The sequence below is a fragment of the Salmo trutta genome, chromosome 29, assembly GCF_901001165.1.
Source record: "Salmo trutta chromosome 29, fSalTru1.1, whole genome shotgun sequence".
In the NCBI taxonomy this organism is placed as follows: domain Eukaryota; kingdom Metazoa; phylum Chordata; class Actinopteri; order Salmoniformes; family Salmonidae; genus Salmo; species Salmo trutta.
In genome coordinates, this window is record NC_042985.1 from 29,035,896 (window position 1) to 29,049,576 (window position 13,681).

A 13,681-nucleotide genomic window follows, 5' to 3' on the forward strand; every position below is an offset into this window, starting at 1 on the left:
CGACTCGTCAGTGAGGAGCACTTTTTGCCAGTCCTGTCTGGTCCAGCAACGGTGGGTTTGTGCCATAGGCAACGTTGTTGCCGGTGATGTCTGGTGAGGACCTGCCTTACAACAGGCCTACAAGCCCTCAGTCCAGCCTCTCTCAGCCTATTGCAGACAATCTGAGCACTGATGGAGGGATTGTGCGTTCCTGGTGTAACTCGGGCAGTTGTTGTTGCCATCCTGTACCTGTCCCGCAGGTGTGATGTTCGGATGTACCGATCCTGTGCAGGTGTTGTTACACGTGGTCTGCCACTGCGAGGACGATCAGCTGTCCATCCTGTCTCCCTGTAGCCCTGTCTTAGGTGTCTCACAGTACGAACATTGCAATTTATTTCCCTGGCCACATCTGCAGTCCTCATACCTCCTTGCAGCATGCCTAAGGCACGTTCACACAGATGAGCAGGGACCCTGGGCATCTTTCTTTTGGTGTTTTTCAGAGTCATTAGAAAGGCCTCTTTAGTGTACTAAGTTTTCATAACTGAGTTTATAACAAAGCTCTTGAGGATAGAGGATACTAAAATGAGATTTCAGAGCTGGCTATTAGCACACGTGAGGCAGTGTGCTGCATCTCTGATTCTGTTGATATGACCATGGCAGATAATCTACCTTCATCTACTTGTTGGGGGGCCCAAAAAATATCATGCTGTTGCCAACCCCTGTTCTACACCAAAGCAAGTTTCTCTCTCTCTCCCCCTCCTGTACATAAACCCTTGCCAAACTAGAGGCCTTGCCTACGGGTGCAGGAGATTGGTTGGTGTTTGTCAAAGCACTACACTGTCTTCACACTGTACACAAAGCCAATGCTTACTTTATTGGTGAATTTGCATAATTTCTGTTTAATCGTGTACTGCAGTGTAACAAATTTACTGACATATTTAACGCTGAAACCATCATGGGAAGGATTATACAGTGCATACACAATTCAGAAGTCTGCATAATTTAGCTTTTTAATCTACCCTGTCTTTTTTTCTTTTTTTGATAGCATCTACAGTATATCAGTGCCTTGGGGAACCTAGAGTGCATACTATCTCTCCTCGTGTGTGGGGCGGTTTGAGTGATTTACCACTCCTATATAAGACAAGGGAAGAAGACTTGTATAAAATGTATACAGCTATAAACAAGACATAGTGCATTTCAGTAGGCTGATAGCAACATATGTTTTAATCATCAGAGACCACCACCTATACAGGAGAAAACATGTCAAACTGCATTGGCCCCTCTAAATAGAAATGAATACGAATGGAATATATACATCATTTCAACATATATATTGTCTATGCAAAGACGCCAAACAACTTGTAGTCAAATAATCTGATAAACGGGTGTTGACATGGTGGTCTGGATGGACTGTAGTAGAAACGGATCAAATAAAAAAATCATTCTCTGAAAACATGCAAGATCTCTCACTTACCAACCGTTTAGATAATGATGCCATTTGGAGAGAGGGGGAAAGAAGTCATAGTAACCAATTAATTCATATCTTGCTGATATCCTGAATAAAGTTGATAGAACCATAGGCGGGTGAAGCCTCAACAGCCTTTTTGGCTTTGACTCTACACTCAAATGCTTAAGCCTTTGTTTGACTTTGACACTTTTGAATCTAGCTTTAAAAGTTTATATTATTGTATGTTATCAAGTGGTTTTGCTATTAGGACAGATATTACTCTGTAAAAGTAGTAACTAGTTAGTAGTTACCAGCGTAGACTACTTTGAGAATAACTTACCTGTGGGTGTGACGGGCTTTGATTGGAGTAGGGTAACAGGGATTTTCGATTCTCTACTTTAAGCCCTCAACCATAGGCAGAACTTGTAGGACAAAGCCAAAATAACACATCAAACTTCCCCTGATTCCCTGTCACAAATTATTGTCAATGAAATGAATAGATCAGTTCTCCAGATGGGTGATAAAATGGTCCCTGGTTATCATCATTAGGGAGACCGCAACGGCACTTCAACTCTTTAATTTAAAAGGTTAGCTGTGGACCCCCTCCTGGTTTACTAATGTGGAGCATCTCTAAAGGTCATATTATTATGCAGCTAATGTGTGGCGCTGCGCTGTGTGACAGCCAGCGGTGTCTCTGTCTCCCTTCTCAGTACTGACGGAGCATCCAGGGAGCGTGTCCCCCGACAGAGGTCAATTATTCACAGTGGGCCTCCGCTGCTACTGCTAACACAGCAGAGTCAGCGTCATGAATATTCAGCGCCGTGTCTATAGCCTCCGCAACATATTCACTTGGTAACAGTGTAATAAATGTGTGTGGTGATGGTAGAGAACCCTGTTTCAATTGGTTCTTGATGGCTGTTGAACTTTTAGCCGAGCGCAGCCCCATAATCAGATATTTCAATCATTGTTTAACTGGAGTGAGAATGTCTTTGTATTGTTCCAGGAGCAGCAGCCTATTTCCTGAGTCATAATTCCCTCTTCCTCCCTGATTTTACCCCATGGCCACAAGCACTGCTTGAATCAGTACATACTACCTGCTGCTGTTAGCATGTTGCTCTCTTTAAGTTGAGATCGAGAACCCTTTTTCCTGTTAAGGTAACGTACTGTACAGTCATTACAATGACAGCATCCAGTAACGCTGACCAGTATAATAATCAAACAGGCCTGACGATGACAACATGGCAAGAGATTGTCTGTCTCCCCAAAGAGATACAATATAATACTATATTTAACGTTGTCTTACCGTCCAACACATCGTCTGGCCTCTTGCGTTTTTCATACACTACGATGATGACCACCAGGATGATGATCTCCGCTAGCACCCCCAGGAAGGGCCAGAGGGGTGCCAGGTGGCTGCGCACCCTCAGGATGGACGACATGGACTTGGTGCCAATGTGGTTGCTAGCGTTGCACTGGTATTCACCAGGGTCCGAGGTTCGGTTCAGGTTGACGATGTTCAGCTCTGTGTAGTTGTCTTTGTTGGTGATGAAGAAGCGGCCAGAGGAGTTGTCGATTTCCTAGAGAAGGCGGGTAAATTAGCATATCAATGATTTATATGTTACAGACAATTATATGATCACATTCCAGACAGTGATCACAGTAGTTTAGCACAGCGGTTCCCAAACTAGGGTCCATGCGGGGGTCACCTGATATGAAAATGGGGTTGTGGGAGAATTTCAAAAATCCTGAAGAAAAAAAATCTATGTACCAAAAAATCTATGTATATTATAATATCATTTTTGTATCTCAAAATCATTGTAATGTGGTTAACCTTAATCTAAATGAAAATGATTCAAATCTTAAATTCAACCAGAGAGCCCCCTTAGATCATGGGAAACGGCTGCACTTGACTGTTGCACTTGAATCATTCCCACGGTGAATGACTAGGCCCGCTACGCTATGAAACCACACACTATTGTAGAGACTCTGATATTACCGGCTACAACTGATATGGTGAAAACAATGTGTGGGGAGGCAGAGGCACAGAAACTCACATCAATACCTTTGTCAAGTAACACTGCTAAAGAATTTATGCTTTTGCTGGTAATCAAGAGAAAACTGACTGAACAACTCAAAAACTCCCCAGCTAATGCTCTCTAAATGGATGCTAGCTGTGAGGGCCGAGATGCCGATGCATGAGTTTTGTTGGCTATACATGTCAGGGGATGCTATTCACGAGGACATATTGTTCTGTCTCACGATTCCCGAGCATGAAACGGCACAGGGGATGTTCAGTGTGCTTCGTAGCTATATTGACGAAAAACAGATTCTATGGGATCGAATGGTGGGCTTTTGCACAGATGGGGCTCCATCTATAGCGGGATGGCAGATAGGCCTCTGCACTCTTGTTATGAATGTGTCTCCCTCTGCCATATGGACACATTGTATTATACACCGAGAGCAACTGACGGCAAAAGAGCTTAACGCAAAACTCGGGATATATGCTGCAGCAGCAGTAACTGATTGTAAACTATACTGAACAAAAATATAGGCTTGGTGGTTAGAAATATTTTTTGCATTGAGAGAGGTTGTCATTCATGACTGCTCACCTCCAACGCTTGGAAGAGCACTTTGGGACCTACTTCCTAATCCGTTTGACTGTGATCCTGGCTCAGTTGACATGCCGGTGTGAAATCGAACAGCTGATTGAGCTGTCATGTGACCAAATGCATTCACGGGTCACTACTGAGGAGTTTTGGTTTCCGACTCAAAGGGAATAATACCCTGCCTTCTCCCTCTGAGCATTAATGCCGCGTTCAAAACAACTGGGAACTTGGAAATCTCTGACTTCCGACTTCAGTGCTTTCAAGAAAACTGTGAACTCTGAAAAAAATGAGCTCCGACTGGGAAAAATCATTTTGAACGGTCATTCAACTGGGAATTCAAACTCGGGAACACAGACCTCTTTCTTGAGCTCCGACTTTCCGACCTGAACATCACTGACGTCATGATTTGACCTCGTATTTTTCAGAGTTCCCAGTTGATTTGAAAGCACCATCAGTGCTCTCATCTGCATTATAACCAAATATTGATCCAGGTTGGTTGTGACAGCAGAGATGAGGTGCGCACTCGACCACGCCCCCTGACTTTGAGAAGCGCCGACATGACATTCATCAAGCACACCCATCTCATTAGTGGTGGTGAGATAAGATACATTGTCAGAATCATTTGCAATTGATTGTCATAGCCCCGCATTAAAAGTATGTGATGGTGAGTTGAGAAGACAATCAGAACTACTGTTAGAATGTTTTTCAATTGACTGCCATTGCTCCAAATAAAAAAGTAAACATTGGCTTTGGGGTCAAAATGGGGTCGTGGGCTAAGAAAGTTTGGGAACCCCTGATCTAGCATTATATAGAGCCAAGGAAGAGGACACGTACCATGTAGTTTGAGCCATCCAGTTTACGCCATGTCCAGATGGGAAAGGGGTAGCCCACAGACTTACAGTACAACAGAGCACTCTGCCCCTCGTTCTTATTGTCACTGCGCTTGTGGCCCGTGATCTCAGGTGCCGCTAAAACAAGGGGAAAAGGGAGTGAAATGCATTTGAATAAAATTCGACATTTTATGCAAGACGTTCCATGTTTGTGTCAAAGGTGTTCCTCATCGGCTTCTCTAAATAACAAGACGTCAGAATATATTTAAGTCTGTCGGGTCCCATTTTGATTATGGTAACTAACATTAGGATGTACATGAAAGTGATGGTAAATTAAGAAAGGATTTTGGGAATTGTTACGTGATTTAGCTGTGAGGCACTGACTTCCCTGGAGATGGACTTTATCGCTACTGTGATCGAGGCAGGGACACATTTAGCTGTTTTATTCAATTGCCAAGTTTCTTTAAAAGGTAGAGCTCATGGTTTGCTGTGGCTTACTTCCAAGTCTGCCTTTTGAAGGTGTAGGCCTACATATCTTGCAGAGTTTCAGTTCATAGACGCCAGTCAACTAATGACTGAGAGACTTTCTCAAAGGTGAAATTCTCCAACCCAGCGACACCCTGGGTTTTCAGACAGAATCCTCTGTTTAACTCAGCTCTGGAGCTGGGAGACAACTGCCACAGCCTTTTGCTAATCCTTAAAATTACGGTAATTCCTTCCATGCAATTAAGCAGGATCAGGGGAGAAGCTGGTCTGGTGCTGCAGCGTTTTCTGCAGCACACGGTGGCCGCCAGTTGTCGTGGAGGATGATTGAGCAGCAGTGGCTTGAGCTCAAAGTGACATCATCCTTCCTACTGTAACTATGGTGCACACGTGCTCTCTAGCTAGTGGGGGAGGGGCCACATTTATCCCCGTCTTCGTTATCCCCAGCTCACTTCCACTGTTACTGACTGACAGCATGGAGACTGACTGCCCTCTGAGTGTCGCCAAAACAGGCATAAATCTTCCATTTCACACCCCCAGCAGCTTGTGTGATTACTGAGCTACAGTGCTGCTGTGTGGATGTGTCTGTCTGCCTGTCTGTCAAAAATATATCGAAAAGAGGCAACTTCTGGTGGTCTATCTGGAAGTGGCGATTAGGTCCGATTTCTATTTACTGTTTTTATACCTCCCATCTCCACTGAATTTAAAGAGAATTTGAGATCAAATTTGATGATCGTGTGGAGTGGAACTAACCTTCCATGAAGTTGCATTATTTTCCAGATGACGCATAGAGCCCCGAGTTGATTATCCCTTGGTTATAATTTAACACATTTACCGCTAGAAATGTGTTAATTTGCAGGAAGAAATGTGTTCAACATCAACTGAAACAGCTAGCAAGTTTACTAACCAAACCATCAGTCCTAGCTTGCTATTATGAAAATCGAATTAAACAATGCCAATAATGTTTTCAATTCGACTTTTGCTTTCAAAAGCAGCTCAAACATAGAACATGTAAGAACTATAGCCATTGAATTCTACCCTGCTGATATACTGTACTTTATAGAGAAATAATGCATGTTCTAGAATGCCCTTCAAGCCAATCAGAAACAAGTATTCAACAATGCCATGGTATAAAGAATTATATGATATATTATCCTGTGGGCCTGTACCATGCGGTTAATAAAAAAATAGGAATTTGCAAAAAAATCTAGATCTGCAAAATTCATCATTGATTTGATACAATCAGCAGGCCGTGTGGCATTATCTCGTTAAAAAATGCATGGATAGCAAACCAAAAAATAGAATATATAAAAATACAAAAGATAATTGGGATGTGCAAAATATGCACGCTCAGGACAGCAGCTTATTGTATCATCGTGGATAACAAAGTCCTGCCATTACAAATGGCTGGGAGCGGATTCTGAACCTTAATCCCACACCACCATCACACAAGCCTCCATCTGTTGCCTTGCTCTGAGCTGAGAGCTGGAGAGATGGGAGCGCCAAGGACACTGCAGCCAGAGGGAGCTGGGGGAGCTCAGCTGCCAGGAGCATAGCGCACACAGGCTCGGCCCCTCTACCATGCTTAATGTATGGGACCTGGTAGTACGACCGAGTATGGGTTTAATGTTATGGGACTCAGTGCCTTTGTATAAGGCAGGGCAAGACTAATTGGATGCAATTGGTCAGAACTATCATGTATTTCTGCTTAGAATGATCATTCTCTGTAGCTTTTATTGAGTCTATTCCTCAATTGGTCCTTAACTGTAACAATTAACAGGAAAGCCTGCAAAAGTATCTAAATCTATCTCAAAAACAATTGTCATGTCCATGCTTCCTCCAAACCAAAACATCAGCATCCCAAATACGACTAACAGCATCTGTCAACAATTCAGTCAATACTTCCAGACAGTAAACAATAATGTTGAAAGGCAGTGCTGCCATGGTGTTTGTATATCCAGGAAACGGTGTGTTATACAGGCTCTAACAGCCTGGGGCAGCAAGCCTCCCTGCCTGCCTCCCTCCCTTCACACGGCCCTAGGGTCAGGACGCTGAGGTTTGATTGGAGATGAGGCCTGTCATCTCTCAGGCTGGAGGAAGCAGCAGAGCTACAGAGCATACACGGTCATCACCCGCGTTACGCAACCAACCAACCTCGCAGGAAGCTAGTGCTTAATACAGCCACAGCAGGCATAACAGTCAATGGCAAGCTCAGTATGCACAACCATCACAATGTCACAGCAAATTGGCTTAAACACTGTACGTGTAGGCAAGCTTCTCTAGAACAGGGTTTTGCAAGTCCTTTCTCACCCAGAGGAAAATCCCTTATTCCACTTCAAGGGTGAGCTGTCAACTTCCAAACTCTGCAAAAAAAGAAACGTCCCTTTTTCAGGACCCTGTCTTTCAAAGATAATTCGTAAAAATCAAAATAACTTCACAGATCTTCATTGTAAAGGGTTTAAACACTGTTTCCCATGCTTGTTCAATGAACCATAAACAATTAATGAACATGCACCTGTGGAACGGTCATTAAGACACTAACAGCTTACAGAAGGTAGGCAATTATGGTCACAGTTATGAAAACTTAGGACACTAAAGAGGCCTTTCTAATGACTCTGAAAAACACCAAAAGAAAGATGCCCAGGGTCCCTGCTCATCTGTGTGAACGTGCCTTAGGCATGCTGCAAGGAGGCATGAGGACTGCAGATGTGGCCAGAGAAATAAATTGCAATGTTTGTACTGTGAGACGCCTAAGACAGCGCTACAGGGAGACAGGACGGACAGCTGATCGTCCACGCAGTGGCAGACCACGTGTAACAACACCTGCAAAGGATCGGTACATCCGAACATCACACCTGCGGGACAGGTACAGGATGGCAACAACAACTGCCCGAGTTACACCAGGAACGCACAATCCCTCCATCAGTGCTCAGACTGTCAGCAATAGGCTGAGAGAGGCTGGACTGAGGGCTTGTAGGCCTGTTGTAAGACAGGTCCTCACCAGACATCACAGGAAACAACGTCGCCTATGGGCACAACCCCACCATGGCTGGACCAGACAGGACTGGCAAAAAGTGCTCTTCACTGACGAGTCGCGGTTTTGTCTCACCAGGGGTGATGGTCGGATTTGCGTTTATCGTCAAAGGAATGAGCGTTAAACCGAGGCCTGTACTCTGGAGCAGGATCGATTTGGAGTGGAGGGTCCGTCATGGTCTGGGGCGGTGTGTCACAGCATCATAGGACTGAACTTGTTGTCATTGCAGGCAATCTCAATGCTGTGCGTTACAGGGAAGACATCCTCCTCCCTCATGTGGTACCCTTCCTGCAGGCTCATCCTGACATGACCCTCCAGCATGATAATGCCACCAGCCATACTGCTCGTTCTGTGCGTGATTTCCTGCAAGACAGGAATGTGGGTGTTCTGCCATGGCCAGCGAAGAGCCCGGATCTCAATCCCATTGAGCACGTCTGGGACCTGTTGGATCGGAGGGTGAGGGCTAGGGCCATTCCCCCCAGAAATGTCCGGGAACTTGCAGGTGCCTTCGTGGAAGAGTGGGGTAACATCTCACAGCAAGAACTGGCAAATCTGGTGCAGTCCATGAGGAGGAGATGCACTGCAGTACTTAATGCAGCTGGTGGCCACACCAGATACTGACTGTTACTTTTGATTTTGACCCCCCCCCCCCCTTTATTCAGGGACACATTTTTCAATTTCTGTTAGTCCCATGTCTGTGAAACTTGTTCAGTTTATGTCTCAGTTGTTGAATGTTGTTATGTTCATACAAATATTTACACATCTTAAGTTTGCTGAAAATAAACGCTGTTGACAGTGAGAGGACGTTTCTTTTTTTGCTGAGTTTATCTCGCTAGGGTGTCCGTTTTTCTATACGTGTCTTTCACGTCAATGAATGATCCTAACAGTTGAATATGTGCTTTCAAATGTGAAACAATGTTATCCAACATCTACAGTACAGAATAAGACACATTATTTGACACATTATCACTAATTATCATCATGGTTACCCTTAAAAATAGAACAAATACGACACAAATACGATACCCTTTGTCCTGTGCCAATTATATGTTGTAACTGGTGCAAAATGACTGATCATCTTAATAAGAATCTGGCTAATAAAAATAAATCAAGTAAGTCACTGTTAGACCAGTATGTACAGAGAAGACACTAGCCTGAAGGAAGGCGTGTCTGTGTGAATCGAGTGTACAGAAAGAGCAGAGAAGACAGGACTCTGTCCCTCCCTTCAGCTGGCCTGGCCTGTCCTGCCCTGTCCTCTTAGTGAGTGACAGCAGCCTCCAGAGGCCAGCCTGTCAACACCACAACACAACACATTACCAGACCAACATCTCAACGTCTGTCAATGGAAGGGGATCTGTTCACAGGAAGTAGCTCTAGATTGTGTTATCCATCAGATCCCTCATAGGAGAACTTTATCTCTCTCTTAGTTATGGCAGAGGGTTAAGTGACAGTATTGATTAACCTCTCTAGGGTAGGTGGCACCAAATCGTCCAACCTACGTAACAGCCAGTGGAATCCTGTGGCGCGTTATTCAAATACCTTAGAAATGCTATTACTTCAATTTCTCAAACATATGACTATTTTACAGCATTTTAAAGACAAGACTCTCGTTAATCTAACCACACTGTCCGATTTCAAAAAGGCTTTACAACGAAAGCAAAACATTAGATTATGTCAGCAGAGTACCCAGCCAGAAATAATCAGACACCCATTTTTCAAGCTAGCATATAATGTCACAAAAACCCAGAAGACAGCTAAATGCAGCACTAACCTTTGATGATCTTCATCAGATGACACACCTAGGACATAATGTTATACAATACATGCATGTTTTGTTCAATCAAGTTCATATTTATATCAAAAAACAGCTTTTTACATAAGCATGTGACGTTCAGAATTAGAATACCCCCCGCAAACCTCCGGCGAATTACTCACGATAAACGTTCACAAAAAGCATAACAATTATTTTAAGAATAATAGATACAGAACTCCTCTATGCACTCTATGTCCGATTTTAAAATAGCTTTTTGGTGAAAGCACATTTTGCAATATTCTAAGTAGATAGCCTGGCATCACAGGGCTAGCTATTTAGACACCCAGCAAGTTTAGCCTTCACCAAACTCCGATTTACTATTAGAAAAGTTTGATTACCTTTGGTGTTCTTCGTCAGAATGCACTCCCAGGACTTCTACTTCATTAACAAATGTTGGTTTGGTCCCAAATAATCCATAGTTATGTTCAAACAGCGGCGTTTTGTTCGTGCTTTCAAGACACTATCCGAATGGTAAATAAGGGTTACGAGCACGGCGCATTTCGTGACAAAAAAAATTCTAAATATTCCATTACTGTACTTCAAAGCATGTCAACCGCTGTTCAAAATCAATTTTTATGCCATTTTTCTCGTAAAAAAGCGATAATATTCTGACCGGGAATCTGCAATTAGGTAAACAGATGAAAGAAAATAAAGCATGGGGTCGACTCGGGCACGCGCCTAAGCCCATTGTCCTCTGATCGGCCACTTGTCAAAAGCGATAATGTGTTTCAGCCTGGGGCTGCCTCGATATCGTTCAGCTTTTTCCCGGGCTCTGAGAGCCTATGGGAGCCGTAGGAAGTGTCACGTTACAGCAAAGATCCTCAGTCTTCAATTAACAGAGGCAAGAAGAACAACAACTTGTCAGACAGGCCACTTCCTGCATGGAATCTTCTCAGGTTTTTGCCTGCCATATGAGTTCTGTTATACTCACAGACACCATTCAAACAGTTTTAGAAACTTTAGGGTGTTTTCTATCCAAAGCCAGTAATTATATGCATATTCTAGTTACTGGGCAGGAGTAGTAACCAGATTAAATCGGGTACGTTTTTTATCTGGCCATGTAAATACTGCCCCCTAGCCCTAACAGGTTAAAGAGGAGGTTAATTATACAAATCAACAGTGTATCTGTCATTTGTTTATACAGTGAGTGAGATCTGGTGGTTGGAGTCTTACCTTTTACCTCAATAGTGGCGTTGGCGTTGGGAGCCGTCTCAAACGTGTAAACACACATGTACTCCCCTGCGTCGTCTGACCTTGGTTTCTTGATTCTGCAACAAACCACAAAATATCAGTTACTTCATAACTTTATCTCAGTCAAAAATAACATGTATGCTAAGACAATACAAATGTTCTCTAATGTTGTTGTCTATCATTGTACATCACTCCATGATGCATCACCCAATGATACATTGATGTATGTTGTGTGGAAGTCCTTAGCGTTCATGTTGTGTGGAATTCCTTAGCGTTCATGTTGTGTGGAATTCCTTAGCGTTCATGTTGTGTGGAATTCCTTAGCGTTCATTGTTAGCACTGTGCGGTGTTTTAGGCAGCCAGGAGAGAGGGGAGGTTAGCACAGGGTTGTCTGTTCTGGGGTCAGCCTTTAGTAGAGTACTGAGATGTAATGTGACAGAAAAGGAGCTGCCCAGCGGTCTCCTCATGTAGCAGTCCGCGCCTGGCTGGGGAGAGTGGGAGACGTCTATGGGGGTGTTGTGCAGTTCAGGGGCTGGTTGCTCTGATCTAAGCTCAGGGGCTGCTCTGATGGCTATGCCCTGCGAGGGATGGGGCTGCCCAACAACTGTTTTCACTAAAGGACTTGGCAACATGGCTCTTATTTCCATCTCAGGGTGATTGGTCTTAGTGTTGATAGTCTGTGTGACAATTAGAAAGGCTTTGTTGAATGCTCTAGTAAGAGAACTACAGAATAAGTAAGGACTCACATGTACTCTGTGTTCTTCTGCTCGTTCCGTGTGTCTGCGATCTCCACTCCGTTCTTCATCCAGAAGCTCTCTTGTTGGCCTTCGTGGGCGTTGGTCAGGTTACACTGCAGGGTGACAGGGGGCCCTTTGGTCTCCGAGGGCAGGATGATCTGATCTGACGCATTGATCTTGGGCTCTGAAACACACAGAGAGACAGCAACCCCTTATCATTGAACTGGGGCTCAACACTATAGCAGAACTGTAACTGTACTGACAGACTGAGTGGGGGACGTGCGTGGGAGTTGGGGCCGGAACATAAGACAACAAAAACACACATACATAAAGATAAACACAACATGGAGTGGCAGGAAAATACATGCAACACTAAACCCTGTATCTGTCTTTGGTTCAATTGTTACCGTACAATAGATGGACTTAAAAAAACTAACTTAAACTATTCTCACAAAACGAAGTTTGCAAAAGTCAAATGATGATTAGTCTCCTTACAGACCTACAGTAGCTATGTTGTTCCCGCTCCCATTTTGAGATGATAATCACATTGACACTACATTTACATTTTAGCAGACTCTCTTATCCAGAGCAACTTACAGGTGCAAATAGGGCATATCGGCAGATTTTTAAACTAGTCGTTTTAGGGATTTTAACCAGCAACCTTTCGGTTACTGGCCCAACACGCTTACCCGCTAGGCTACCTGGAGTCATGGAAGTAATGATCTTTAAGGTGATGACCAGCACCAAAGCATCTTTGGTTTGGAACCACTGGCACTTGATAACTTCCTGAACCTAACTGTATTATCATTATGCCTAATTCATACAGTAAAACTCAATTTGATATTGACTGCAACAAGGTTTGGTGTACTATATCTTTTAAACAGTCTAAATTGATTCAGGAAGGCACTTGGATACGAAAAGAGTGATGTAACCTTGAAATTATCATGAGATTATACAAATATGAGGTTGAATGTATAAGGGAAATTTGAACAACATACATGTTTTCAGTCCAATGACTATCTTCCAAATAACTGCTGTCATGTCATTCAAACCAAAACCAGGAAGTGAATAAGGTATAATCTTTAGCAAACCTATTGGGTGGAAGTAGAACCAATAGCCAAACAGAAGAGGACAAAGTATACTGTATAATCGTGGCAGACAAAAATGAGATGAACATCAGCTTCACTACTGCTGCGCTACACTATAACAACCACCGGCTCTTTACTAGTATACTCATTTAGTGTATTTGTTAACAGAGAAACCCTAGGGTCCATTTCTCAAGGACATAGAGGGAGGCTCAAGCAGGATGTGTCATCAGAGAGCGCAGGCAGGCAGGCAGCCTTGGGTAGTGAGGAAGCTCCTCTCACTCCCTCCCTTCCTCCCCCGCGGCGGCCAGCCATGGCAACCACACAACCCCAGGGAGAGGAGCATAATAATCTTACTATTGGCTGCTACTACAAACCTCCTAGTAGAGGATGGGAGGGGAAAGTCTCTGGGTCCTGGCTAGTGACTTATATTAGCATTCATGGCACCTACTCCTGCAGTTCTGTATACCCAATAG

The 13,681-nt window shown here is 43.8% G+C and overlaps 1 protein-coding gene across 2 annotated transcripts in view; it reads right to left on the minus strand.

The window, feature by feature from the left end:
* LOC115167319 (neuroplastin) overlaps window positions 1-13,681 on the minus strand; it is a 41,873-nt gene that overhangs the window by 14,518 nt on the left and 13,674 nt on the right. For both annotated transcript variants that reach the window (XM_029721649.1, XM_029721648.1), the window contains exons 3-6: window positions 12,130-12,304; window positions 11,366-11,460; window positions 4,867-5,000; window positions 2,730-3,003 (exon numbers count right to left, since the gene is read on the minus strand). In XM_029721649.1, coding sequence (XP_029577509.1) covers window positions 2,730-3,003; window positions 4,867-5,000; window positions 11,366-11,460; window positions 12,130-12,304 — 678 coding nt within the window. The remainder of the gene's footprint in view (window positions 1-2,729; window positions 3,004-4,866; window positions 5,001-11,365; window positions 11,461-12,129; window positions 12,305-13,681) is intronic.